Raw genomic sequence first — 27,152 nt, 5'->3', positions numbered from 1 at the left:
CCCTGGTGACCTGGTGGTGGAATTGCATATCTCCATACTAGTAACGGCTGAGGGGAAAGTATAAAAAAATAACTTATCACATGTTTTACGGCATGTCACAATTGGCCAAATTTTTTCAATGGCTGGAAGATAAAATCTCAACAAAGGAAAGAATAGTAAGCAGGGTGGGGGGGAGGGAGGGAAATCATGGTGATTATGTGAGTTTATCTTATTTTCTCAGGTGATGTCCAACATAACTGGAATGAAAATGATAATCTAAAGGTGTAAAATGGCATACTTTCAGACTGTCCTTTATTTTCTATTAGGGACAAATTTAAAATTCCACTTCACACAAATTGTTTATACCAATTTTTTTTTTGTTTTGTTTTATTGTTATCTATAGACTCCACTTTTAAATAAGAATGCTTAGCTGTACAAGTGAAGAAGGAACAGCCAGAAAAATTCAGTCACTTGCTAATCCAGTTTTTCATTGAGAGTGAGTGATCATTTGCAGTAGAGAGATTATCTAATAATAGCTGAAAGAACCTTCAGGTTATTCCATTGATGTGGTCACTTGATGGATCAAGACTGACATTTTACTAATCCATACTATTCTCTCTATGGATAAATCATTTGAGATGGTTAAGTGTCTTTTTTGTTTATCTTAAGTATTATGAAAGTGGATAAATCAGTCATTCCTCTAGCTCCGAAAAGTTCCCAGTTGGCATGGCAAGATTCCAATAGCTATTATCAAAAAGACTGAAGCAAAAACTGCTGAGGGATTGGTTTCCTCATTCTATTTCTGTGGCTTTCTTAATCACAGAAGTCTTGGATTCTCATTTCAGTTGTCTCTAAATAATACTGTAAATGAGTAACACGTTACTTTATAATTATGTGCATAACCTCTGTTTAAATGAGAGTACCTGCTTTTCATGGGATTGAAGTGGCCCTGAGGACCTTGAGTAGTCAACTGAGTGGTTTGGGTTTATCTAAGTATGGTGAAGGGACAGCTCTACAATGGAAAGAAATAGGCATCCTGGATTTACCAGAAGTGCAAATGGAAAGAACCCTTTTCACTGTCTCAGCTTCCTAACTTAAGCTTAGTCCATAAGATACTGATAGGTGCTAACTTTTAGATGGTCAAAAAAATTACAGCAAATTATAACTGGTCTATACTCCTGGCCAACAATGTACACACAATAAACTGTGCAAGACATCTTGACCCAATTTAGACCTCTTGAACAAGCAAAATAAAAACATGAAATATGTGAACAATATTATTTTCTCTGAACATAGAGTCAAAGTTTGAAAATGATGCAGATTCATTATAAAAATTTAATAACATTTTTGCTTTGGTGCATGTTTATTGTAAAACTTGACTTGGAGTTTTGAACATTTTCCCATGTAGGAATTCTTTTGAATTGTATAAAGAAATGGTGCTACAAAAAAGTAGATCGGAATATTATCGAATATTTTTTCACTGTGATTATTACAGGCCAGATTATTTCATTTTACATTGAGAACAGTGGAAATTTTTTCAAAAATAGTTAATTATGATAGTTTCTAAAGCATGAAGTGGAAAATCGTTGAATGTAGTTTCCCTGGTTTTAGATAGTGGTATAATAATTTTCATTGTGCCTAATGCATTGAAGATAGGATCCTTTATTTGTCAACCTACAAAATAATTTAATTATCTGGTCATTCTGAAGACTTTTAAAATAAGACTTGAAATGTTAGACATTGAAAGCATCGTAAAAATCATACATATTCATAATTGTACATTATGTCAACCAAATTAACATAGCTAGTTTGGAATATTCTAATCACCCAATAGGTTAAAATAAACATCTGACAATGACTTGAAAAGAATGTTGCTTCTGTTATTTTTAAAGATTTCCTTCCTTCCTTAATTATATTGCCAAATATATGAATTGATCAAACTTCTATTCACATGATCGCTGTAAGCAGGATAAAATTGTGATTTTGTTTTAAAGGGAAAAAAAAGATCAATGTCTCTGCCTCTGGCAGAGTATTGCAATTTGAATGACTAATGTGGTATTGTCCAAGGAAAGGAACCGAATTAACATCAGAAATTGCATCTGTACACCTTAGGATACTACTGCCACTTCTTTTGGAAAATGCATTTCATGTGACACCACCAGATTTTCTTCTGATGGTGTTATCTTGTGGAAGAATTTATGACCACGTGCATCTGTGCTGTCATACACAAAGCCTGGTGGAGTAGAATAGCTTGCAGGACATATTTCTAGTCTCTTTGGTTTATACTCAGTGCGATACAAGGTTCCAGCATCAAATGGTGTTTTGCTAAGTCGAGGAACGTTCGATGGTTTAAAACTTTGCAGTGGATTGATTGGATGAGGGACATAATTTGCTTTAAAAGTTGTCAAATCATCAAATTTTGGATACGGTACTTTTATTTCTTCACCCCGCCTGATCATGGTTTGTTTCTTCATATCCCATTGCTTGAAGTCATCTTTCATTGTCGTGCTTCCTTGAAAAGGAGCATGGACCTTTCTTGCACTTGCAGGTCTAAATGGAACAGGAGGCTTAACTTTATGTCCAATGTAATCAAGGTGGGAAGTTGTATTCAAGTCCATTGAACCATCTGGTGGCACGTAATCTGGATGTTTGTGCATGTAGGGCAAGGAAACAGGCCATGCCTGGTATCGATCATGAAATTCTGAGTTTCCATCAAAGGGTGCATCTGATCCTATCTTTGCCTGTTCAGGTTTAAAACTTTTTGTGGGATCTCCATGCATTCCCGTGTAATCACGACGGTGAGTGGTGAGACTTTCAAAAGGCTTGTCATTTGGTTTATATTCTTCCTGTAGTCTCACATATCGTTCCCCTACTGGATGGGCTACATAAGATATTTTATGGTTTGTTAGACCATCAAAGGGGATATCAGATATTTTAGGGACATCAGGCGGCTTGAAACTGTCCCTCTGTGAATATACCTTGGGGCCATAGTCATCTTGGAATGTCGATGGATTCCCAAACCGTGCTGTAGGAGGGCAGTAAGCTTGGGGTGGTTTAGGCTTTCTCTTAGGAATTTCCCAAAGTCGGTAATCATCTATTTTAAAAAAAAAAAATGCTTCAATATTATCTTACACTTCCATAAATATATTGGACTGTACTTATAAGCAAACAGAATAAATGACTATTTTACTTAAAGCAAAATTAACCATCAATTAACATAACCATTTCCTTCTCAATTTTACAACAATGTTGAAGACAAATGGAGATGAGGGTTTGACACCTTCACCAATGGCAATTATGAGGGATTATCTGATCCTTGAATGGAAACCGCATAAATCTAGTAAAAACACAATGCTGGAGAAACTCAGCAGGCCAAACAGTGATCTTTATGTAGTGAAGAGAAAGATACATAACCAACCAATCGGGCTTGAGCCAGTCATCAAGGTCTTGAGCAGCTGCCTGAAAAAAATGGAGGATCAATGCCTGATATTCTGTCTTGGCACTCTCCAGCTGGATGGCATTAACATTGACCTCGTACCACCAAGTTCAGGAACAGTTGCTACCCCTCCACCATCAGACTCCTCAGCGAGAAACTCAATTAGAGACTCATTTAAGGACTCTTACTTACGCACTTTATTGATTTGTTCTCTCTATATTGCATAGTTTATTTACATTCATTATCTGTTTATGGTTCTTTTATTTATTTACATGTTTACACTGTGTACAGTTTATTTTTTGTACTACCAATTAGTGGTCATTCTGTCGCACCCGCAGGATAAAGGAATCTCAGCGTTGTATGTGATGTCATGTATGTTCTATGACAATAAATTTGAAATCTGAATCTGGATTCTTCTAGATCACTCCCCGTTCTCCCTCCCTTCCCGATCCCTCTGATTTCTTTCCTCAACTCACCACACCCTTCCTTCTCCATTCACAGAGCCATCTCCCTTCCCCATTTGCTGTTGTGCCCTCATCTACCAATAACCTGGGTCTGTGCTTATTTACCTAACCCTCCCATTTCCTCCCCTCTACCCTCACCATGTTATTCAAGCACCTGCCTACATAACTTGATGAAGGGCTCAGGCCTGAAACGTTGGTTATGTATCTTTATCTTTACTCTATGAAGTACGCTGTTTGACCTCCTGAGTTTTTCCAGCTTGATGTTTTTACTTCGATTATGGCATCCGCAGACTTTTGTATTTAAATGTTAATATTTATTTAACTTAGAATCATATTGAACAGAATAAGAGGTGTCTTATTTTTAAGTCTGAATTTATCATTATTAGTCTAGGCTTAAAACTAAATGGGAGGAGAAAGAGATTTTAGGTTAACATTGACATAATTGTCCTCATTTGTTTGGAAAGTAAAATTCAGTCTAGTCACTTTCAAAGAAAAATGTTGAAATGCATGGATGGTGCTGATATATTTTAACGAACAATCATATTTAAAGAGCTCAATCAGAGTTGAAACTGGGGTGGTGCTGTGACCATGCACAAATGTGTGCTAAATTTGACTATATATGTGTGCGACTGTGCGAGTAGCACAATAATACATAAATCCAAATTTAATCAGTCTGCCATAGTGCTAGGATTTTCACAACTGAAGTGCACAGAATAAGCCTGTGGCATCTATTCAGATCTCTGCAATTAAGACTTTGTAAGACAAATTCCAAAGCATAAAGAATATAATTTCATTCTATTCTCTTTGGGGAATTACGGAAAATATTTTTAAAGTTGTGGCGAGCGAAGTTGAACTTTTACCCCACTTGTTCATGTTCCATGTGTTTTTTTTAGAATTGGATGGTTGATGAAACCTTTTCAGATTGCATTAAAATTCAACTGCACAAAAGCACACATAAATCAAAGCTGACTGAGGTGGTTGTTTTACTTTCCTACAGAGCTTCCATCATATTCTATTTTATGGTCATTTTTTTCAATATCAGTCCACAAATTTTATGAATTTCCTTTAGTTTGCTAGACAATATCATCGCCCTCATATTATCATACCAGTTTTCAGTCCATTAAGGTAAAAAGCTAACAATTTCTTATTTAAAAATCAATAACCTTCTACCTTTGTATGTTGGTACAGTGTCTACTTTCCCTCCTTTCCCATGTTTTCTTTCTGGAGGACGCATACTCTCTACAGGCTTAATTTTGTAGGGGTTATAGTCTGTCTTGTAAGTTGTGTGGAGATCTACCTCACCAGATTTTGGTCTATACGCTTCCTGCACACGAACAGGACGTCGTGAAACTTCATGAGGTGTATAATCTGTTCTGTAGATAATGAAATAAGAATCAATTATTACTGGAAGTTTCAACTTAATCATTTCTTTGGCGTAAAAATATTTAATTCTTTTTACAAACAAATTACATCTCAACAGGATCCACAAGTAATGGAATGATGTAGCCCTTGGCTTTCTATTCTTTCTTAGAATGAAGTCTAATGTAAAGACTAAATCTATGCATGAATCGTCAGCCAGAAAGGGTGGCATGGTGAGTGCAGCACACTATTATACTGCCAGCGACCTGGGTTCAAATCCATTGCTATCTGTAAGGGGTTTGTATGTTGCCTGCAAGTCTCCATGGGTTTTCCCTGGGTGCTCCAGTTCCTCCCACCCTCCAAAATGTATGGGGTTAATTGGTGTATTTGGGCAACAAGGGCTCATGGGCTGGAAGGACCTGTTACCATGCTGTAAAAAAAATTATTATTTTTTAAAATTAAAGATCCTTTCATGCTGTTTGAACAGCTAATGACCACTCAGCTAAATAAATGAGTCAATTACGGTTGATTGTCCATTATCCATAATAATGGAGGCAAGTTCCTCCATGGTAAATACAAAGAATAATACTAAATTACCACATGGTGCACGGTAGATTCTTTATTGCTTTGTAAATATGCAGCCATGGTTATTTTTCTCATCAATTAACTAGTCATTTTCTTATGCATTTTTCTTGTTCAAGGATGCTCTTCATAAACACGCAGTGTCTCAACCTAGATGGACGCAGCACAATGAAACAGCAATGCAGCAGAATTAAGTCTTTCTGCACTGCTTCCCTCAAAGCTGTGGTCTGTCTAGATATTTACGGTGCAATGTCATCGACAGAAAGTATCCAGTATTGCACTTCATGGTAATTAATGTTATCGACATTTTCCTCTCCATCCATTTTCGGTAAAACTTCTCTGAAGCCAGACATAGAAATCTCTTAATGTTCCAAGATTTATCACGGCTTACTTCCATAAAGATTGTGCTTCATATTCTTTTTAGCAATTTGTTTAATTGTACACAGTAATCTGGTCACTCCCTAATCTGCCATCAGAAAGATGAACTTCTTCCAAAAGTTTACCTTTGTTCTACTCCAATTTTTCTGCAAATTTCAGATTAATCATTTTATTCTCTCTTTTGCATTACAGAGAATGTATTTGATGTTTAAATTGTTACATTTTATATTTAAAGATCTTTCATTGGCATTGTATCCACTTGCATCACAGTCTTCACAAGAACCCTATTATTGCAGATAATATGATAAACAAAATCATGTCACATTACATTTTCCAAAAGCTGTGGTACATCCACACTAATTTTCAAGTCAAGTTTATTTTCATCTGATTGCACAAGTTCAGGGCATTCGCCTGTCGTTGGTACAAAACATGTGGATACATAGCCAAATATAACAAACACATATGCAGGACAAGTATTCATATATAAATATGGGAGTCTTGGACGGTTAATGTAACGAGTTCCTTTGGACGTTTGGGATTCTCACTGGCCCATGGGAAGAAGCTGTTCCTCAGTCTGGTGGTGCTGGCTCTAATAATCCTGTATCTCTTTCCTGACAGGAGCAGCTGAAAGATGCTGTTTGCAGGGTGGAAAGGGTCCTCAATGATTTTGGACACCCTCTTCAGACAGCAATCCCAGTAGATCACATTGATGGAGGGGAGGGAGACTCCAGTGATCCTCTCTGCCACTCTTATGGTCCTGTGGATTGACCTCCGATCCATTTCTCTGCAGCAACCGTACCGGATAAGGTAATCCATTGCTATATCAGTCAACTATTTTTTTCATTTTGCCATTTTGCCAATCTCACAGCATTTGGATTGAAATGAACCAATTGCATTTAAATGGCACACAAGAGTTAGTCTTTCATTGCTAGAATTGGGGCAGGGAGGATACTATTCAGTCTCCAATGTCAGGGTTTTTGTCGATCATCATTTCTGATTAAGTCTGCTTTCGTCTGCAAGGTAAATCAATTCAAATTGATTTAAGAAGTGGATATCCTGATTTATATAACTGTTTGAGGTTAGAACCAGCAGAATAAATGAGGGGAAGCTTGCAGCTGTTATGTATTTGAGTTTCCACAAGGCCCTTGAGAAGATCCTGCATGCAAAGTTATTAAAAGTAGAGGATATGGTATTGGAGGTAATCACTGTACTTGAGGATTGGTTAACATGCAGAAAAGATAGAGTAGGATTAAACCTGTCAATTTTGGCACGGGAGCCCATAATTAGAGGGATGCCGTAGGGATCAGGGCTGAGGCTACAGCTGTTTACAATTTATATACAAGTTGGATGAGGGGGAAAAATGTAATACAGTATATGCAAATTTGTTGTTGATAGTAAACTGAATGCTATTGGGGATTGATAGGAATAGGGGAGAAGCAAATGGCTTCAGGGGAATTTAGACAGGTTAGGTTCATGGCTGATGGAAAGTAATGTAGAACAAAAAATGTGAGGTTGGCAAGAAATATAGAAAAGCGGAGTATCCTTTAAATAGTGAGATTGAAAATTATAGGCGTTCAAAGAGAACTGGCCTTGCAGACGAATTGGTGAAAATCAACAAGCTGGAAATTAAGATGGGAAATTGTAGGCTGCCCTTTATCGCAACTGGATTGGTGTACAAGAGGAAAGATATCTCATTGCAAATTGTGTAAGGCTCTACAGTCCTTCGGAGACTGCACCTGGAATGTTGTGTGCAGAATTGCTTTCTCTATCTAAGGGAGGATCTATTTGAAATAGAGGGACTGCAACAAAAGTACACCAGATGGCTTTCAGACATGGGGAGGGGCTTGTCCCTCTGAGGAATGATGAAGAGGACTTGGCCTGTACTCACTTGAATTTAGAAGGAGCAGAGACATTTCTTAATGCAGGTGATAGTATTGAGAACCAATACTCACAGGCTCAAAATTAGAAGCTAATTATTTAAGACTGAGATGGAGAAAATGTTTTTCACCCAGAGGTAGTGGATATTTGAAATTCTTTTTCCCAAGAGTTCTGTGGAGGTTCATTTGCTGAGTCTATTCAAGGGAGCGAGAGGTTTTTTTTTGATTAATAGAAATAAGGGGCACAAGATGACTGTGGGAATGTTACATAAAAGTACAAGATGAGCCATGAAGCTTTGAATGGAAGAGCAGGTGTAAGGGCACGTGGCCCCTACCCCTGCAGCCTCAAGGTTGAGCAGCCAAACAATGAAATTCATAACTTGATCGTGATAATAAATTCTGATTCTGATGTATCCACTCCTCCTCCCCCATTTAGGGGCCCAACAGTCCTTCTAAGTGAAGCAACACTTCACTGGCGATCTGTGGGAGTCATCTACTACATCTGATGCTCCTATTGTCTCCTCTACATCAGCACCAGACTGAAGCATTGCTTTGCTTTGCTCCGCTTCCCTCAATGACAGGGATCACCCAGAGGCCAATCATTTCAATTCTGCACCCCACTCCCATGCTGACATCTGCAGACTTTTGTGTTTTACACAAATGTCTGAATGGTCGACCGACATTCATTGAGTCTTCTTCCTTGTTGGTGGATGAAGATTGATACAATAGGTGACAGTAGCAAAGAGGGTTCATTTCAGGATCAGTGCTCAGTCATTTAAAAGAGATGGTCCTTCTGGTCATGGATCCAGCTGACCTAAGCTATTGACCAGAGGTACATCAGGACTTAATGATGATCATGATATCTTCAGTCCAATTCCCTCTCACATCCTATATTCCCTCATCCTGCAACCTTCTCTTTCTCATCACATCCTGACCCATTTATCCACTCCTCATGATCATAAGTTAGCATCTTATTATCACTGATGTGCAAGATACTCCACAAAGAAAGGCCTCCCCACAACACTTCCTCCACACATTGCCACTTAATGTATCACTTATGAACTATAGGACTCCAGAGTGGAAAAATACACCATTTCTGCATGTGTCACTCTCATCCAATCAGCCCATCGCTGGGACTGCACGAAGTAGAGGGTGGTTGAAAATTGGGATCAGCATGGGAAAGCTGGCAAGAACAGATCACAGTCAGAATATGGGAAAATGCACCTATATTGGCCGTCTATAGTATGCCATCTGTTACAATCAGAAGCACGTATCTACAAACAGTGATTCTTTGGACCCAATTTCTACTTCCTCCACAGCAAGATAGCAACCATCCATGAACTTGGCAGCAGCTCAAGGATAGCTCTACATATGCAAGGCCAGACAACAGTACACAGTTGAAAGTCACAACAAGGAAAATTATATTAGTTAGATAAGAAATTCTGCAGATGCTGGAGTTATGTTACTTGGTATCCATCAAGGGTAATTATATGGTCAAGTTATTCAGGAGACATATTGAACTATTGGCTCTAGCTATCATGAATTGTACAGGTAGAGAAATAACAAATTAGCTTCAGTGTAGCAAAGTGTGAGCTCATTCATCTTGATGGGAAGGATAAAGAAAGCCCTTCTCCCTTGGATGATTAAAGCAAAGCTAAATAGAGCTAAAAAGAGCAAAGAGACTTGGTAATCTAGATGTCTAAATGACCTAAAGTAGGCACGCAAAGATAATAAAAATGTTCATAAGGTTGAAGGTATCAGTGATATTTAGAACATTGCTTTGATAATATTTGGTGCATGAAGTAAGAGCCCAAGGTATTAGAAGTTTGTTCCCATGGACAGAAACCTGGCAGCATGGTGATTAGTGCAGTGCCGTGACAGCACCAGCGACCGGGGTTCAGAGATGGTGCTTTCTGTAAGGACTTTGTACTTGCTCCCCGTGTCTGTATGGGTTTCCTTCGGGTGTTCCAGTTTCCTCCCACCCTTCAAATAAAAACGTACAGCGGTTGTAGGTCAGTTGGGTGTAATTGGACGGCACGGGTGATTGGTTCTTGGCCTTCAATTGCGATTATTTATATTCATGACCAGGAGAATGGAACATTACATAAGGTTCCCAAGTAGCTGATAGAATATAAAAAAAAGAGAGAATGTTGTGGTGAAGATATTGCGAATCTGCAAGGTTAATAAATGGATCAAGTAGTCCAGTAAATACAAGGCAAATGAAGCTTAATGTGGGGATGTGCATAATGTAGATTATTATCTCAATGGAGAGGCATTGTAAATGAGTAAAGTTGAGAGGAATTTAAGTGTTTTTTACACCATGAATCAGGAGGCAGCTCCAAAAAATAGTTAAGAAGGCAAAAGGCAAATTGAGTTTTATTGCAAAGGTGTTGGAGTGTAAGAATATATATTTGTAATGGTCAAGTTTTTTGGACCAAATTTTTGGGTCAAATTTGGGGGGGGGTCGACTTTTAAACGTGTCATACTTTTGATCGCGGTAAATACCTATGTCTTTCAAAGTGTCGGGAGCTCGGATGGCCAGGTCCGGGTGGTAAGTCCACATTCAGGGTGTCGCAAGGTCGGATGGGTAGGCGATCAGGGTGTCTGGTGCATTGGGTTCCATAATACAAAAGAAACGTTGAAAAAGTTTTTTTTAAGTTGAAAAAACAGCACAAATCAAGAAAGATTCAGCAGATCATGAGATGCAAGAGATCCAGTTTGCGCAAGAGACGCATGTTCGCTCCAGGCACATGATTTTAAAAATCAGGAAAAAAGTCACCCTAAACCTACACATTCTCTTCTGGAGCCCACAATTGAAGAAGGAAAATAAAGCAGCAGAAAATTCACATCATACTATCAATTTTACTCTTAGATAATTTTAACAATCGAAAGTTAAACAACTAAAACTTACTGTAAATTAATTACAGCAGGAAAAGAGAAGACATTGTGTGCAGCCATAGTTTTAGATAAAAGGCAATCTGAATCCCAAGAATAACACCAGTCAGAAACTTATGATGCCTTAGTTCAGAAGACCATGTGGATCAGATAAGATGTGCACGTTCTGAGAAGTAAATTAACCATGTCAATTTTCACTTTATTGAAAAGAATATGAACCATAAAGGGGAAAAATATGGCCATTTCATTAAAAATAAATCAGAGAAGTGTTCTAGAAAAAAACTATGAAGTTCCATCGCAGTTTCATTTCCACCCAAATCTCCTTCATGGGATGTTGAAATATTTTTGTCTTCTTTTTAGTCTTATTTTTGATATTTCTCCACTGCTGTTAAATTATCATCTCTAAAAGCTTTCCTCAGGAGAGATCAATGTGCAGAATTTTCTAACAATATTTTAAGCTTTCATTAATGGGCAACATGGTTAGTGTAATGGTTAGTGCAACGCTGTAACAGTGCCCACAACCCAGGTTCGAATCTGGTGCTGTCTGTAAGGAGTTTGTACGTTCTCCCTGTGTCTGAGTGGGTTTCTTCTGAGTGCTCCAATATCCCCCCATTATTCAAAACATACAGTGGTTGTAAATCATTTGGGTGTAATTGGGCGGCACAGGCTCATGGGCCAGAAGGTCTTGTTACCATACTGTATGTCTAAAATAAAATCTGTTTCCTAATAGTCCTACTTCCAAATTCATACATCAAATGGATTATATAGTATATTTAAAGCTTGCTCTGTGCAAGCAATATTTTTTGTTTTGTACACCGTGTGGGGAGTTGAGGAAAGCTGTCATTGGAGAGGCCGTCTTTAATTCATCCATCCATATATCTTAAATAATTCAGTCACATTAGCCTTGCATTCCTTGCAAAATCTTTTCTATACCATACGTTAATCTGCCTGGTGTTTCTAGTGCCACCTGGAATGAGATGAATACTAGGTCTGTCTAATACATGAAAAAGAAAGCAGAAGTGATTTACCCTGAAGACCTCCTGATGGATAAAGAATGTTGCAGAAACTGTGGTTCAGATTATGAAAAGCTGCAACAGTTTAGAACTTAAAATATGCGGAGACATTTAAAGGCAGGTCACAAAATAAGGATTGTAGTGGACGTGCCAGGCTGAATAACAGCCAGCCAAGTGGGTCAGAACCAGAAAGGGTAAGGCAGCAAAAAAAAATGAAAACACCCAATTATTGAAAAATTAGGTTTGGGTGATTTCCTTACAATGCACCAAAAAAATAAAGTGATGGGGCTGATGCCAAGGATACAATGACATTTACATTGTTACTACAAAATCAAAAGGAGGATGAGTTCAAATGATTGAAAAAAAAGCGTAATGATTAGCTCAACGCTGTTACAGCGCCAGTGACCAGGGTTCGAATCCAGTGCTGTCTGTAAGGAATGCGTACATTGTCCCTGTGTTGCACGGGTTTCCTCCAGTTGCTCCGGTTTCCTCCCACCCTTCAAAAACATTCTGGGGTTGTAGGTCAATTGGGTGTAATTGGGCGGCATGAGCTCATGAGCTCCTGTTACCAAGCTGTATGTCTAAAATTAAAAATATAGAAAATACATCAATCTTTTTCCTCAAAGGAGTTGGGGAAACTTTACACTGTGTCACAAGGTTTAAAAATGTCAATTAAGGAGCCCTTTTACTCTTGCAATTATCAGTGTAGGTGTGACAGGGAATGTTCCGCCCACACATTTATCAATATTTTCTAAAAAATAGAAATGGCAAATCAACGTTATTGCATCACGAGATGCAAGAGATCCAGTTTGTGCAAGAGACGCATGTTCGCTCCAGGCATATGATTTTAAAAATCAGGAAAAAAGTCACCCTAAACCTCCACATTCTCTTCTGGAGCCCACAATTGAAGAAGGAAAACAAACCAGCAGAAAATTCACATCATACTATCAATTTTACTCTTAGATCATTTTAACAATCGAAAGTTAAACAACTAAAACTTACTGTAAATTAATTACAAAGCAAAGTTAAGTTTTATCACTTTGAAAGCTTCATAACAGTATATTTTTGATCATGTTCGATACAGACATACAAGTATACAGCTAGAAAAATCATAAACTATTTCTTCACATGTATATTAAGAACTACATTAAAGAAAAATCTGTAATTATATTACTTATGGCTGTGGGTGTCAATGGAGTTGTTGCAGTGCCAATGGAGTGGCTGTTGTCAAGTCAAGACTAATTTAATGTCATCTGATTGTACAAGTACAACCCAACGAAACAGCATTCTCCGGTCCTCGATACAAAAACGTGGAGACATACAACCAGACATGACACACATGTTGTGTCAATGGAGTAGCTGCCTCGCCTCCCTATATAACGTAAAAAGCTTCACATTCAGATGTTCCCTTTGTCAATTCTCTTACAGGCCTCCAGGGATGTCGCGAGGTTAAAAAAAAAATCCCCTTGCACAATTCAACTCGGCAGAGGTATCAGAGAGGTTACAATTTTCTGGAAGAGAAATCATTGGGGCTGTTACATCTTCAAATATCCTGTCAAGAGGGAAAAATCAGCTGGCAACCATTCTAACTTCCCTCACGTTCTTTGCATGGCAACTGTACAAAATTCTGCTGTAGTGCTAAGATTCTGGATAGCATCTACTGGTGCTGCAATAAAAACTGAAACACATCATCAAAAGCTCCACAATGGATAGAGCTGAACTTGTTGATATGGAGCTGGATGCTATTTCAGTCATGAGAAGAATCGGCTCCAGGCACCATGCAAAGACCGATACAAGGTTGGACTGGATTTCTCCACGCTTCTTTTGTATTGACAGCTTATTGTACTGAGATCATTTAATTTATTTTGTTGCTGTGCCCAACAATTAGATTTCTATCCCTACCCAGAGCCTGCATTCCCATTTCATCCTAGGCTGGCAAGGAACACTTGCAGTGTTGATCACAGGTAGATCAAGATTTACATTGGTGAACCTTGGAGACCATCCCCACATCATGGAGCCATCTTAACAGTGATTTTCACCTGTGATTGGATCTCATCATCGGATCTCAGAAGATGGGAAAGACTACGCTTGTTAGTGCTGGTTGGTTTTAAATTTCAAGTCAAGTCATTTATTATCATCTGATTGCACATGACAACCCAATGGAATAGCGTTCTCTGATCCTCAGTGCAAAACATGCAGACACACAACCAGACATGAAACGTATACAAACAAATAATACACATGCAGGACAACCATTTGTATATACAAATAGATAAATAATGTTTCATAGTTTGAGAGTCTCAGATGGTTAGTGTGAGCAGTTCTTTTGGTCATTAAGCATATCATTCTTCTTGGAAAAAAGCTATTCCTCAGCCTAATGGTGGTGGCTCTGATACTCCTGTATCTCTTTCTGATGGGTGCAGCTGAACGATGGCGTGTGCAGAGTGGAAGGGGTCCTCAATGATTTTGCGCATCCTCTTCTGACAACAATCCTGATAGATCACGTTGATGGGAGGGGGATGGGGAAGGGAGACCAGTCATCCTCTCTACATCTCTTATGGTCATGTGGATTGACCTCTGATCCATTTCTCTGCAGCAAACATCAGCACTAAGAAGCCAGCCAGGACGCTTTCAATAGAGTTCCGGCAGAAGATTGAGATAATGGAGGTGATAACCTTGTGCATTTCAGTCTTCTCAGAAAGTGCAGTCACTGTTGTGCTTTCCTGACAAATGAAGAGATGTTGTGTGTCCATGATCGATCACTAGTTAAGTAGACACCAACAAACTTGGTGCTCCATACTTTCTCCACTACAAAATTATTGATATGTAGTAGAGGGTGGTTGTTCTTGGTCCTCCTGAAGTCCAAGATCACCTCTTTCATCTTGTCCATGTTGAGGATCAGATAGTTACTCTTGCACCAAATCATGAGATTTTCCACCTCGCCTCTGTCGTGTGACTCATTGTTATTGCTGTTGAGGCCAACTACTTTTGTGTCATCTGTAAACTTGATGACTCTGTTGGAACTGGATCTAGTGAGGTAGTCATGGGTCAGTAGTGTGAACAGGAGCCCTGAGGTGCGCCAGTGCTCAGCATTACAGCACTCCAAGTTCTCCTACCGACTCGGAGAGATTATGGTCTTTCCATTAGGAAGTCCAGAATCCAGTTACAGAGAGGGGTGTTGAGTCCCAGCAAGGACAGCTTCTTCACCAGCCTCTGGGGTATGAAGGAATGTCTAATTCCAGAGAATTGTATGCTTAATACATGCTAGATGGCAAATAAATGCAATTCATATCTTAAATATTCACATTCTTTCAAAAGCTAAGGCCATGAAAAACACATGCCTGTGGCACCCGGACAAGAGGGACAGAACCCCCATGCAGCCTCATCATTTTTGATTGGCTTATAAATTTCTAGCCATACTCTCAGATGAAAAATTTGTATTTGAGTTTGTCTTTTAATGATGTCTTAAAATATATCCAGATGATAAAGGAGCAGCTGCTGGCAGTTTTAAAGCACATAAAGATGGATAAATCCCCTGGGTCTGATCAAGTAAACCCAAAGAAATTGTGCGAAGAAATTGGAGGCGCCCTGGCAGAGATATTTGTATCATTGTTATTGGCTAATGTTGTGTCTTTTTTTTTAAGAAGAGCTGCAAAGACAAGCCAGCAATAACAAGCCTAATATTAATAGTGGGAAAATTACTGGAGAGGACAGAATTTACTTGAACTTGGAAGGACAGGGTTTGTTGGGGATAGTCAGGATGGCACAAGTTCATAGTTCCCTAAGTAGTGACATAGGGAGACAGGGTGATGAAGAGAGCATTTGGCATGCTTGCACAAGAGTTGGGATTTTTCTATTACAATAGTACAAGACATGGAGACTGCAGTTCAACTATTGTCCACAGTTCTGGTTCCAGTCAGGATATCATTAAGCTGGAGAGGGTGCAAAGAAGATTCACAAGGATGTTACCATAACTGGAGAGCTTGAGTTTTAGGGAGAGACAGGATAGGTTGAGGATTTTTTTCCCTGGAGGAAGCTGAGTAGTAACCTTATAGAGGTTACCACTATAAGGTAACCTCAGGAGAGAAACAGATAAAGTGAATGGTCTCGGCCTTTTTGCACATCCTAAACTACAGGGTATAGATTTAAGGAAAGATTTAAAAAAATAAATGGAACTTGGGGCCAATTTTTCCCTACACACAAGATGGTGGATATGTGGAATGAGCTGCCAGAGGAAGTGGTAGAGAAGGGTGCAATTACAACATTTAAAATACATTTGGACAGTTCTGTAGATAAGAAAAGTTTCATGCGCTGTGGGCCAATCACAGACAAATGGAAGTAGCTCAAATAGTCAACTTGGTTGGCCTGGATGAGTATGATCAATATACAACCTTAACACAAGTTAGGCCTTCCAACAAGACGTCTTATCTGAAGTATTTTCTCCAAGTGGACTGCATCCATTACAAAATGCTGCACACGTTATTAAAAGTCATAAAAGGTCTAATTATTTACAAAGTGTGACTCCTCAAAACAGTATTCTTTTTGATGTTCACCAATCATGAAAGATCTAAGAAAATTAAATGTGAATCGATTACCTGAACTCTTGGGCATTCTTAAAATTAATTAAATGTTTTATGTAAGGGAATGGAGAATAAAATGGGCATGCATATTTGAATTTCTACATCATTTAGCTGAAAATTAGTAATTTAAAATCAGTAAGAAAATTCACATACAATGACTTATAACTAGCACCTATAAATATCCAGTTTTTTGAAGTCATGCTTGAGTAATGCAAAGAAAATTCTGTAATCCAAGGATAACTTCTACCATGTATACACTTGGCATTAATTATTGTGAATTTTTTGTCACAATACAAGGACTTGATGGATCTGCATACATGGAATACTATCTCATGTCCTTAGCTTGTGTTACTAAGGACAAATCTATAACTTTTGATATGATCATTATAGTACAGCAAATAATAGATTCAAGGCCACACGGACTTGAAAATAGACTGAACAATTGCATTTTACATTCATATATGCCTTACAGATACCAAAATTATCTAAAGACATTTACTTAAATGTGGAGTTTCCGTCCATTTTGACACGGTTACACAGGTATTCCAGTTTTGGTTTAAAGCTGTTTGGAGGCTTGATATCTCCATATGGAGGGTATTTCTCATGATACTCTGTCAACAGACAAGGTTCCAAGGTCTTGTCAAATAGTTTTATTGGCATATGTGGACAATGATGGCGTCTGTTAAATGAAAAAAGAGGTAATGTTTACTCATGAGTACAGATTATTTTTGATAATGATCAGGAGAGAGCACAAAATAAGCTGAGAACAACTACTGATTGTCTGCAATGCTGCCACATGGTGGTGGTGCAGAATACTCATACCAAACAGACTTTATCTGTGAACTTCAAAGAAAAGTGGTGAGAAAATGAAAAGTAATAATTCAAGCTTGCACAGTATGATTATATAACCATGGAATCACAAGGATGACATCTTTCAAGTTTGAACTTTTGCATTTGGAGTCTGTCCGTTCAGTCATAATCTTATTGAATGATGGGGCAGATTTATTATTCCACAGCCTATTCTTTCAAAGAACAATAGAACTCTACAGCATGGAAAACAGGCCATCGGGCCCTTCTAGTCTCTGCCAAAATATTATTCCGCTAGTCCCATTGACCTGACTTAGTCCATAACCCTCCAGACATCTCCCATCCATGTATATATCCAATTTATTCTTAAAACCTAAGAGTGAGTCTGCATTTACCACGTCACATGGCAACTCGTTCTATACTCTGAGTGAAGTTCCCCCTTAAACCTTTCCTCTTTCACCCTAAAGCCATGTCATCTTGTATTTATCTCTCCTAATCTAAGTGGAAAGAGCTTATTAACTGTCTACACCCCTCATAATTTTGTAAACCATCAAATCTCCCCTCATTCTTTTCTTTCCACCTCAAACTTTCAGGGAGGTAATGCATTTTGTCAAAAGACTTCTAAATTACACCTCCTTGGATCTTCCCATATCTGCACTAGGCAAAAAGATGAGTGATTGACTGAAAGAAGCACATCTATTCTTTGGAAAATTGAGTGCAGCGCATACTAAAGAAATTACGCCAGTCTGAACTTAAAGAGCACATCTTGAACTAAGGGAAGAAAGCCAATTTGAACTCGGATTAAAGAATACAGAATACACCAATCAAGCCAAGTATTGATTTTATTTTTTGTCAATTGACTGACATTTCCTTGGTCAAGGACTTCAATTTCCATCTTTGAAAGGGTCCCCTAACACTTTCTTGTTCCATCAAAGACATCATCGCTACAACCATGTTGCTGACAATCTGTTCGATGGTCTAACCTATCAATGTTTCTCATAATTTTATAAACTTTGATCAGGTCTCCTGTCATCTTCTGATGCTCCAAAGAAAATGACCCAAGTTTGGGTTTACTATCTGATCCAGATAGTATCCTGGTAAATAGCTTCTGCACCCTTTCTAAAGCCTCGACATCCTTCCTGTAATGAAACAACCAGAATTGCACACAATATTCCACGTGCAAACCAAAGTTTTAAATTGCAGCAACATGACTTTCTTACTCTTAAACTCAATACCCCAACCTTTGCAGGCAAGCATGTCATGTGCTTTCATTGCCAGCCAATCTACTAGACTGACCACTTTCAGAGAACTATGGACTTGGACAAATGCTGTTCTAATGCACCAAATAGGGTAGTTGAGTGCTGCAAATCTCAGTGTCAAAATAACCTAGTGTCTGGCTTCCAGTTTAACATGTTTCATTTGTGTGCCTCTTCTTCCAGAGAAATGGCCAAACTGAAAGTACTGGACAATTCCAGAAATAGAGAGAGATAGAAAACAAAAAATAAACCTTTAGCTGTGTTAAATAAGCAATTTATTACTTTTAAACATTGATCCCACAAAAGGAAATATCCTTTCACATCCACCTTTCAAAATCTCTCAAGATCTGCATATGAGTTTTTTTTTTAATTTCCATATCCTCCAACCTATCATGGAAAGAAAGCTTAAAGTTTCCGTTATTGCCACATAAAACTACATTTAGAAAGTAACATACATGAAATTCTTTAAGGAAAATGGAGAGTCGCCACTTTGTCCAGCGCCCCTCAGAGAAATGAGGCCCCAGCGAGGAACCAACTCAGTGCGCTAACTGCTGAACTATTAGAGAACAGGTATTTGCTCGTGATATCCATCTATGCTTAAAAATGTACTACACCTCACTCTGTGTGCCACTGATATTCTATCTTTCAAATCATTATTCAAATGAAAAACAGTCCTTGATCTTTTAAGGTCCATTTCATAATGTGCAATATTTTATATTTCTGTTCTGTGCTAAACATCCTTCCAAAGCCTTTATTTTAATGTTTTACCTCAAGAAACCTCTATCTTTGTATTACATAATAATCCACAAGTGTTTATCATTAATGGAGTGTTCTTAAGTGACTAAAGCTGGCTGCAAAAATGCAATGATCTACAAAGTTTGGCATTCTGAGATTATTCAAGACCTATTGTGATTTTAGCCAGACCTGATGTCACTGGTTAATTTTGAGTCCATTAAATGTCCAATTGTCAGAAGATGCCATCGCTTCAAAGTTGCATTTAAAAAGGAATAAATATTTAGTAACCTGACTTTTATGTTTGTCTGCCAGTAAGTTCTTATTAATTTCAGGAAACACCAAATGAAAATTAGTTGGTTCATATTGTGAATAATTAGAGGTTAGCCTCTGTAGAGTGCGTCGAAAGAACCAAAGACTTGTTGATCCAAACCAAGGCTTTTATTAACTAAAAGACTGGAGCATATCACATGTAGGTTGACCAGTCCAGAATGACCTGGTCTGGCTAGGAGCAATCCTTTAAGACCTGCCAGTAGGCCTGACTACGCTCTCAGCCAATCCCAGTCATCCTACACTCTTTGGCTTGGCTTCGCGGACGAAGATTTATGGAGGGGTAATGTCCACGTCAGCTGCAGGCTCGTTTGTGGCTGATAAGTCCGATGCGGGACAGGTAGACACGGTTGCAGCGGTTGCAAGGGAAAATTGGTGGGTTGGGTTTGGGTGTTGGGTTTTTCCTCCTTTGTCTTCTGTCAGTGAGGTGGGGTCTGTGGTCTTCTTCCAAGGAGGTTGCTGCCCGCCGAACTGTGAGGCGCCAAGATGCCCGGTTGGAGGCGAGATCAGCCCACTGGTGATGGTCAATGTGGCAGACACCAAGAGCTTTCTTTAGGCAGTCCTTGTACCTCTTCTTTGGTGCACCTCTGTCTCGGTGGCCAGTGGAGAGCTCGTGATAGAATCTGTACTATCACATCCTCTTAACAGCAGAACAAAACATTTTGCATTACACAATAGATCTCTGATCTTTGTAAATAATACAATGCCAAATACCATAAGAGTTTTAAACTAGTTCCAAAACAACAAAACAAGATACAAGTTTTTGAAAGCTACACCTTGTATCAAAAACACTGCAAAGATAATTGCAGCTCGTGATAGCAGCCAACATACTATGCAAGCAACTGTCCTGGTATATACAAAATTTAAACATCCAAAATATTGCCTGTTCTCTCGTTTAAAATAAAGCAAACCTTTTTTTCTGATTTTGATAGGCTGCAGCCAACTTGTTGCATTTGTTATAACAGTTATTGTATTTCAATTTGAAGAATTTCAACAATGAATTCACACGGCACATAAATCCATTGATACAAGAATTATCTATTCTATTTCATTGTAAACGACATTATATAAATAAAGGCTTAGTTTAATCCTTACCATTATCAGTGTTAAAGTAAAAATAATTTCAATTTCTTACAAGTTTCGATCTAAATTCCAAAATGCGTTCACGACATCAATCAGGATTGGATACAAGACTCAGCAAAACTTAAGTACAGACTCATCTACCTGTGGATTCAGGTTCAGATATAAACAAGCGCAATTCATTTATTCCAGTAAAGGTTCCATTATTGTCATGTAATACTACATTTAGAATGTAGCATATATGAAATTCTTTAACTTTGTCTACCGTAAGGAAGACAGAGAGTTTCTACTTTGTCCAGCGCCCCCTCACAGGGATGAGGCCCCAGCGAGGATCAAACTTACCTGGTTTTCAAGACCAGTGCTCTAAACACTGAGCTATCATATGATTTGGATCATGGTTCCAGGATGTTCGTGCATTTATAGATTAGAAGTATAGTTGCAAGGTGAAAAAAGTGACACAATTAGGCAGTAATATTAATTGAGGGGTGGGCAAATACGAAAAATCTCTGCTTTTTTCTGAATACTGTATTTTGCAGTAGCATAGAGGACACCATATCTGCACTGACCAAGATGCCCATCTTCTTGATCTGTATTTCTCTCTTGCCAGCTTGTTCATGTGTCTGTCTCAATGTCTTTAAAATATTGCTGTTCTGTCTGCTTCTTCCACCTTTCCTGTCAGTACATACCAAGCAGATACCACTCTTGTCTTGCCCATCTCCTTAAAACTTAAAATGATGCCATTTGACATTCCCACCCAGAATAGGAAAAAAAAGAGGCTGACTATATCTCTCACAATTTTATCTACATTTATCAGGTCTCTCTCTCACCCTCTGACTCTTCAGAGATAATAATCCAAACACAATGTCTTCTGCCCCCTCTCCAAATCCTCCCGTAGTGTGCAACGAAAACTGCACACAGTACAGTTCCAACCAAAGTTTTACACAGCAGCAATGTGCCTTCCCAATGTTCATACTCAATGGCTCAATTACTGTAGGCAAGCATGCTAGTCTGAGGAGATTTGGTACACTGCTTGCATCAAAGCCTGGTTTGGGAACACAGAAGCCTACAGCAAGTGGCAGCCTAGCCAAACCTATCACAACACTGACCTCCTGCTCATTGAACACATCTGTGTGAGATGCTGCCTCAAGGAGGCAGGCAACATCGGAAATAATTTCTCTCACCTTATCGTGATACCTTCTCACTGCTACATTCAGGAGAAAGTACAGTAGGTTGGTCCAGCAACTCTAGGTTGAAGTGATCAGGCTCTTGAACTACCCCAAAATATACTGAACAGATACTATTCTGGAACCACCAAGACCTCTGCTGTACGATTGAAATGTAGCCTATTTTTCTTGTACCAACTGCAACTATGAATATTTATTTATCACTTCATATTTGTTATTTTTTTTCTGTTTTAGCATTCTGTGGTAAATGCTATTGTAGATACCTGTTTGGCTGCAACAATTAAGAATTTAGGTACACAAGTCCAGATATGAACCAGATACAATGACAATAAACTCTCATCATCATCCAATGCCTTATGTAATACATCCTTGCTTTTGTGGCAACTTTCAGAGAGCTTTGAAGAGTGCACAGAAAGGTCATTAAAGGGTTCTTGCTTACCTAAAAACAACAGATGAGAGAGAGAGGGTCACACGGACTTTCTGGCAGTTGGAGAGTCTGAGTGTCTCAGAAAGAGAGAGAGGGAGAGAGAGAGAGATGGGTCAAGCAAGTGGTCTCAGTCCGTGTGAGAGAGAGAGAGCCACAGAGAGAAGCTGTTGGAACTGAAACAGAAAGCTCCAGAGTGGCGGATGGCTGGAAGTACTGGCTATCATTTCTATAAAAAAAATAAAGTTAACAGTGCACAAAAAAGCAAGGCTGTGTCTTTGGCTCATTGATTATACAGGATCTGGTGGCATCAGGAAAGAAACTGTCATTGTGGCATTGACTATAATTCCTTAGGCTCCAGTACCTTTCTCCAATTATAGTAGAGTGAGGAGGTTATGGTCTGGGTGGTGGATCTTGGTCTGCACCAGTGCTGTGAGGGGCTCTGCCATTTATTGCCTTTTATCTTTCAATTGACCTACCAAAAGGCACCTTGTCTGGATTAAACTCTGCCTGCCATTTCTCTGTCAAAATGTCCATCTAATTCATATCCTCCCATATTCTTTGACAATCCAGTTGGGAAAATGCTTGAAACTATCATTGAAGAAGAAATAGTGAGGCATCAGGATCAAAATTTGATCTGAATCCATACTGCATCTGCCTGATGGATCCAGCAAAGGGAGGTCCTGTTTGACAAATTTACTGAGTTCTTTGAGGATATAATGAGGGTGGTAGATAGGGGGGAGCAGGTAGATGTTGTTTACCTGGATTTCCAGAAGGCTTTCAATAAGGTGCTGACATTACAGAAGATAAAGATGCATAGTTTGAGGAGATGTATTAGCATGGATAGAAAGTAGAGAGTTGGGATACAGATGCGTTTTTCTGGTTGGCAATTGGGGGTGAGCGGTGTGCCGCAGGAGTCGATACTGGGATCACAACTGTTCATGATATGCATAAACATTCTGGAATATAATGTATCTAAATTTGTTGATGATACTAACTTGAGTGGAAAAGCAAATTCTGCAGAGGAGATGGAGACCGTAGAGAGATAGAGATAGGTTAAATGAGTGGGCAAGGGACTGGCGGATGGAGTACAATGTTGGTGAATATGAGGTTATCCACTTTAGAAGGAAAAATGGAAGATCAGTATTATTTAAATGGTACACAATTGCAGCACACTGCCATGCAGAAGGTTTGGAGGTGCTTGTGCATGAATTGCATAAAGTTGGTTAGCAGGTGCTGCAAGCTATCAAGAAGGCAAATAGAATGTTGGCCATCATTGCTAGAGGGTTTGAGTTTAGGAACAGGGAGATTATACTGCAACTGAGGAAGGATGCTTTGGAGGCAGTGCAAAGGAGGTGGATTCCAGAGTTTAGGAGGTTAGCCTATGAGGAGACATTGAGTCGTCTGGAACTGTACTCACTGTATTTCAGAAGAACGAAAAGGGATCTTATAGAAACATACAAAATTATGAAAGGCGTAGATAGAAGTGGGTAAGTTTTTTCCATTAGTGGGGGAGAACAGAACGAGGAAACATAGCCTGAAGATCCAGGGTAGTAGATTTAGGACAGAGATGAGGAGGAATTGCTTTTCCCAGAGGGTGGAGAATCTGTGGAATTTGCTGTCCATTGAAGCAGTGGAGGCAACCTCGGTAAATATATTTCAGACAAGTTTGGATCGATTTTTACATAGAAGAGGAATTAAGGGATATGGGGAAAAGGCATGTAGGTGGAGAGGAGCCCATCCTCAGATCAGCCTTGGCAGAGCAGGCTTGACATCCAGATGGGCTATTCCTGCTCCTATTTCTTATGTTCTTGAGTTCTAACTTTCCTCACTATCCTCAACTCTGCCAATTTCTGATTGTCCACAAAATTACTCATCAGACAAGTGCCATTTTCATACAAATCATTCATATTTATTACACTGAGATCTCCGTACTGATCCTTACAGAACACACTCTGCTCACAACACACCAGTTAGAAAAATATTCCCTCACCACTATGACCAAGCCGCTTCTGTTTACTAACTCTGAGTGGATTCCCTATGACTGAATTGTCTGGAAGAGCATTATCATGAAAGACTTTGTCAAATGCCTCTCATTGGAGCCTATCCTTTGATTTTTTTTCACATTTCATAAACCTAAAAAACAAGACATGGGAGTAGGACTAGGCCATTTAGCCAGAGGACATCGTGGCTGATCTGGCTATGGACTCAGCTCTATTAACATCTTCAAAAATCTATTTATCTGTCTCTTAAATACATCCAATAAAGACATATTTTACTGCTTTTTGGGGGGGGGGTAGAAAAAAATCACAAATTCATAACTCTTTGAGTTCCTCTTTACTCCTGCCTTAATTCTAGTCCCCTGAACCTTGAGGCTACTATGTCCCCTGGATCTAGTCTCACCTGCCCGTGGAAACCACCTCCTGTTTCTTTCTTATTTATTACTTTTAAAATTGTATATGTATTTATAAGAACCCCTTCAACCTTTTAAACTCCACTGAAAAGTTCCAGACCACTCAATCTCGCTTTCCATTCATTTCCAGACTCAACATGATCCAGACTCCACCATATCACCTCTAAAGCCAATGTATCCTGAAGTAAGGAGACCAGAAATGCATGGCGTTCAGTAGGTGTACCCTCACTAGTACCCTGTAGGCTTGCAGCAGTCTTAAATTGAATCTTAAATCAATCCCTTTAGCACTGAAAGCCAACATTCAACAATCACAACACCCTATTTGTCTTCCTGATTACTTAATACACCTGCAAACTATCTGTTGTAATTCATGTACAAGCACTCCTGTGATGCTGCAGTTTTTCATAACTTAAATGATAGATCAATCTACTAATTTTAAAAAATTCAAAAATGATTGACCTCACATTTACCAACAATATATTCCATCTGCCACATCCTTGCCCTCACAAAAGGCAGCGCATTGGTATAGCAGTTAGTGCAACGCCTTTACAGCACCAGCGATTGGGACCGGGGTTCAAATCCTGCGCTGTCTGTAAGGAGTTTGTACATTCTCCCCGTGTCTGTGTGAGTTTTTCCTGGGGCTCCATTTTTCTCCCATCATTCAAAAAGTACCGGGGGTGTAGGTTAATGGGACGTAAATTGGGTGGCATGGATTCATGGGCCAAAATGGCCTGTTACTGCATTTTATGTCTAAAGTTCTCTCTGCAGACACTCTGTGTCTTCCTCCACACACTTTAGTGTGATCTGCAACATTTAGAGTACACTTGATCCCCTAATCCCAATCTTTTTTTTTTTGTATGTTGTGAACATTTCTGAACCCATTTCCAATCCCTTGAGCATTCCACCAGGCTGAGCAATGCCCATTTTCCCCAACTCTCTGTCTTCCGGGTAGTTAACCAATTCTCGATCCATGCTCATATACTACCCCCAACTTACGGGTGGTACAGCTAGCGTTGCAGCCAGTACAACGCTGTTTCAGCGCCAGCATTTGGGACCAGGGATTCGAAACCGGCACTGCCTGTCAGGAGTTTGTACGCTCTCCCCATATCCGCGTGGGTGTCCTCCCGCCCTTCAGAAATACACCAGGGTTGTCGGGCAATTGGGCTCGTTGATTGAAAGGGTCGGTCACTGTGCTGTCTTTATATGCACCTTATTGATCACCCCTTGGAATTCCAAGTCTACCACATCCAGCCCTCTCGCCACTGCTCGAGTTTTATCCTCAATAGGTGCGGGAGTCGGCCAATCAGCCCGTCCAGCCGACACCGCCGTTCTTCGGATCACACCTTATCCCCATAACCCTTAACTCCTCTGCCCACAAGGGCCCTATCTAACTCCCTTTCGAACATATCCAGCGAATCTGCTCCCGCCACCCTCTGCGGCAGTGCATTCCGCAGATCCCCACTTCTCGGGGCTAAAATAAAATTCTCCTCGTCTCCGTCCTAAGGGGCCTTCTTAAACGACGCCCTCTAGTCCTCGACCGTCCCAACACTGGGCACATGGAATCCGAATGCCCCTAGTGTATAGCTCAATCACGTCTCCCCACGTCCTCCTAAACTCCATCGCAGATCAACCCAGTTTTCGGTGTATCCTGGCATCCCGGGCACCAACCTGGTCAATCTGCGCTGCCTCCATCGCGAGGGTGTCCTTGCTCAAATTTGGGGACCAGAACTATTCCAGGTGAGAGGTCTGTCCAATGCAGAGGATCTCAATCTTGTTTGAATCCACTCACCCAACCCCCCCCCCCCCCCCCACCCTTGAAGTCATCCCCTCCTAGGCATTTCCTTGCAGTGCCCTCTGAGCAGTGCCCAGTCCAGATTTGGTGCAGATCAAACTTACCCACAATTACAAATCTCGCAGATACATTTTCGGGTCATGCTGCTGTATTATCTGGGGCGAACTTTAGGGGCCGATTCTCCCCGCTGCACACCCCAGCGAGCCCCGACCCGCGATTGTGTCGGGGGTGCCGCTCCAGCCCGGCAACGGTCGCCCGGCAACCGCGGCGTCCCGGCAACGGCGCAGCGTCAGCGGCGACGTCAGAGGTCACGGCCCGGGAGCGTCGCGAGGGAGGTGCCGGCTCGCGTCTCCGATGGGCCGGGTTTCCTGCCCGACCCGCAATTGTGACGGGGGAGCCGCTCCAGCCCGGCAACGGTCGCCCGGCAAACCGCGGCGTCCCGGCAACGGCGCAGCGTCAGCGGCGACGTCAGAGGTCAGAGGTGACAGGCCTCGGCGAGAGGTTGGGAGCGTCGCGAGGTAAGTGCCAGCTCGTGTCTCCGATGGCCGGGTTTCCTGCGCTCTTCCAGCGG

General features: G+C 40.0%; 2 protein-coding genes across 4 annotated transcripts in view; one reads left to right on the top strand and one right to left on the bottom strand.

The window, feature by feature from the left end:
* Positions 1-269: 269 nt before the first annotated feature.
* Positions 270-26,975, bottom strand: saxo2 (stabilizer of axonemal microtubules 2). 2 transcript variants are annotated; one of them, XM_069911664.1, is made up of 4 exons: positions 26,686-26,973; positions 17,063-17,242; positions 5,050-5,252; positions 270-3,073 (listed from the first exon to the last, which is right to left on the bottom strand). In XM_069911664.1, exons 1-4 carry the CDS (start codon positions 26,721-26,723, stop codon positions 2,088-2,090), a joined length of 1,407 nt encoding a protein of 468 aa, XP_069767765.1. In that variant the 5' UTR covers positions 26,724-26,973; the 3' UTR covers positions 270-2,087. The 2 variants fall into 2 exon arrangements, with proteins under 2 accessions (XP_069767765.1, XP_069767766.1); XM_069911665.1 differs by lacking the exon at positions 17,063-17,242 and having other exon boundaries at positions 26,686-26,975.
* The window catches only part of efl1 (elongation factor like GTPase 1), a 219,356-nt gene continuing 219,101 nt past the window's right edge, over positions 26,898-27,152 (top strand). For both annotated transcript variants that reach the window (XM_069911660.1, XM_069911661.1), the window contains exon 1: positions 26,898-27,099. In XM_069911660.1, coding sequence (XP_069767761.1) covers positions 26,936-27,099 — 164 coding nt within the window. In that variant the 5' untranslated portion in view covers positions 26,898-26,935. The remainder of the gene's footprint in view (positions 27,100-27,152) is intronic.

This window comes from Narcine bancroftii, chromosome 14 (assembly GCF_036971445.1).
Source record: "Narcine bancroftii isolate sNarBan1 chromosome 14, sNarBan1.hap1, whole genome shotgun sequence".
Taxonomy (NCBI): Eukaryota; Metazoa; Chordata; class Chondrichthyes; order Torpediniformes; family Narcinidae; genus Narcine; species Narcine bancroftii.
Note: the sequence above shows the minus strand (reverse complement) of the source record. Positions and strands in the feature narration are given on the sequence as shown.

Coding starts and splice junctions, on each gene's coding strand:
- saxo2 (XM_069911664.1), bottom strand. CDS start 26,723: ATGACCCGAAAATGTATCTGCGAGATTTGTAATTGTGG. Junction 5,253..17,062: donor GACGGAAACTCCACATTTAA/GTAAATGTCTTT, acceptor CATTATCTACAG/AACAGATTATACACCTCATG. Junction 3,074..5,049: donor CACTGTACCAACATACAAAG/GTAGAAGGTTAT, acceptor TTTTTAAAATAG/ATGATTACCGACTTTGGGAA.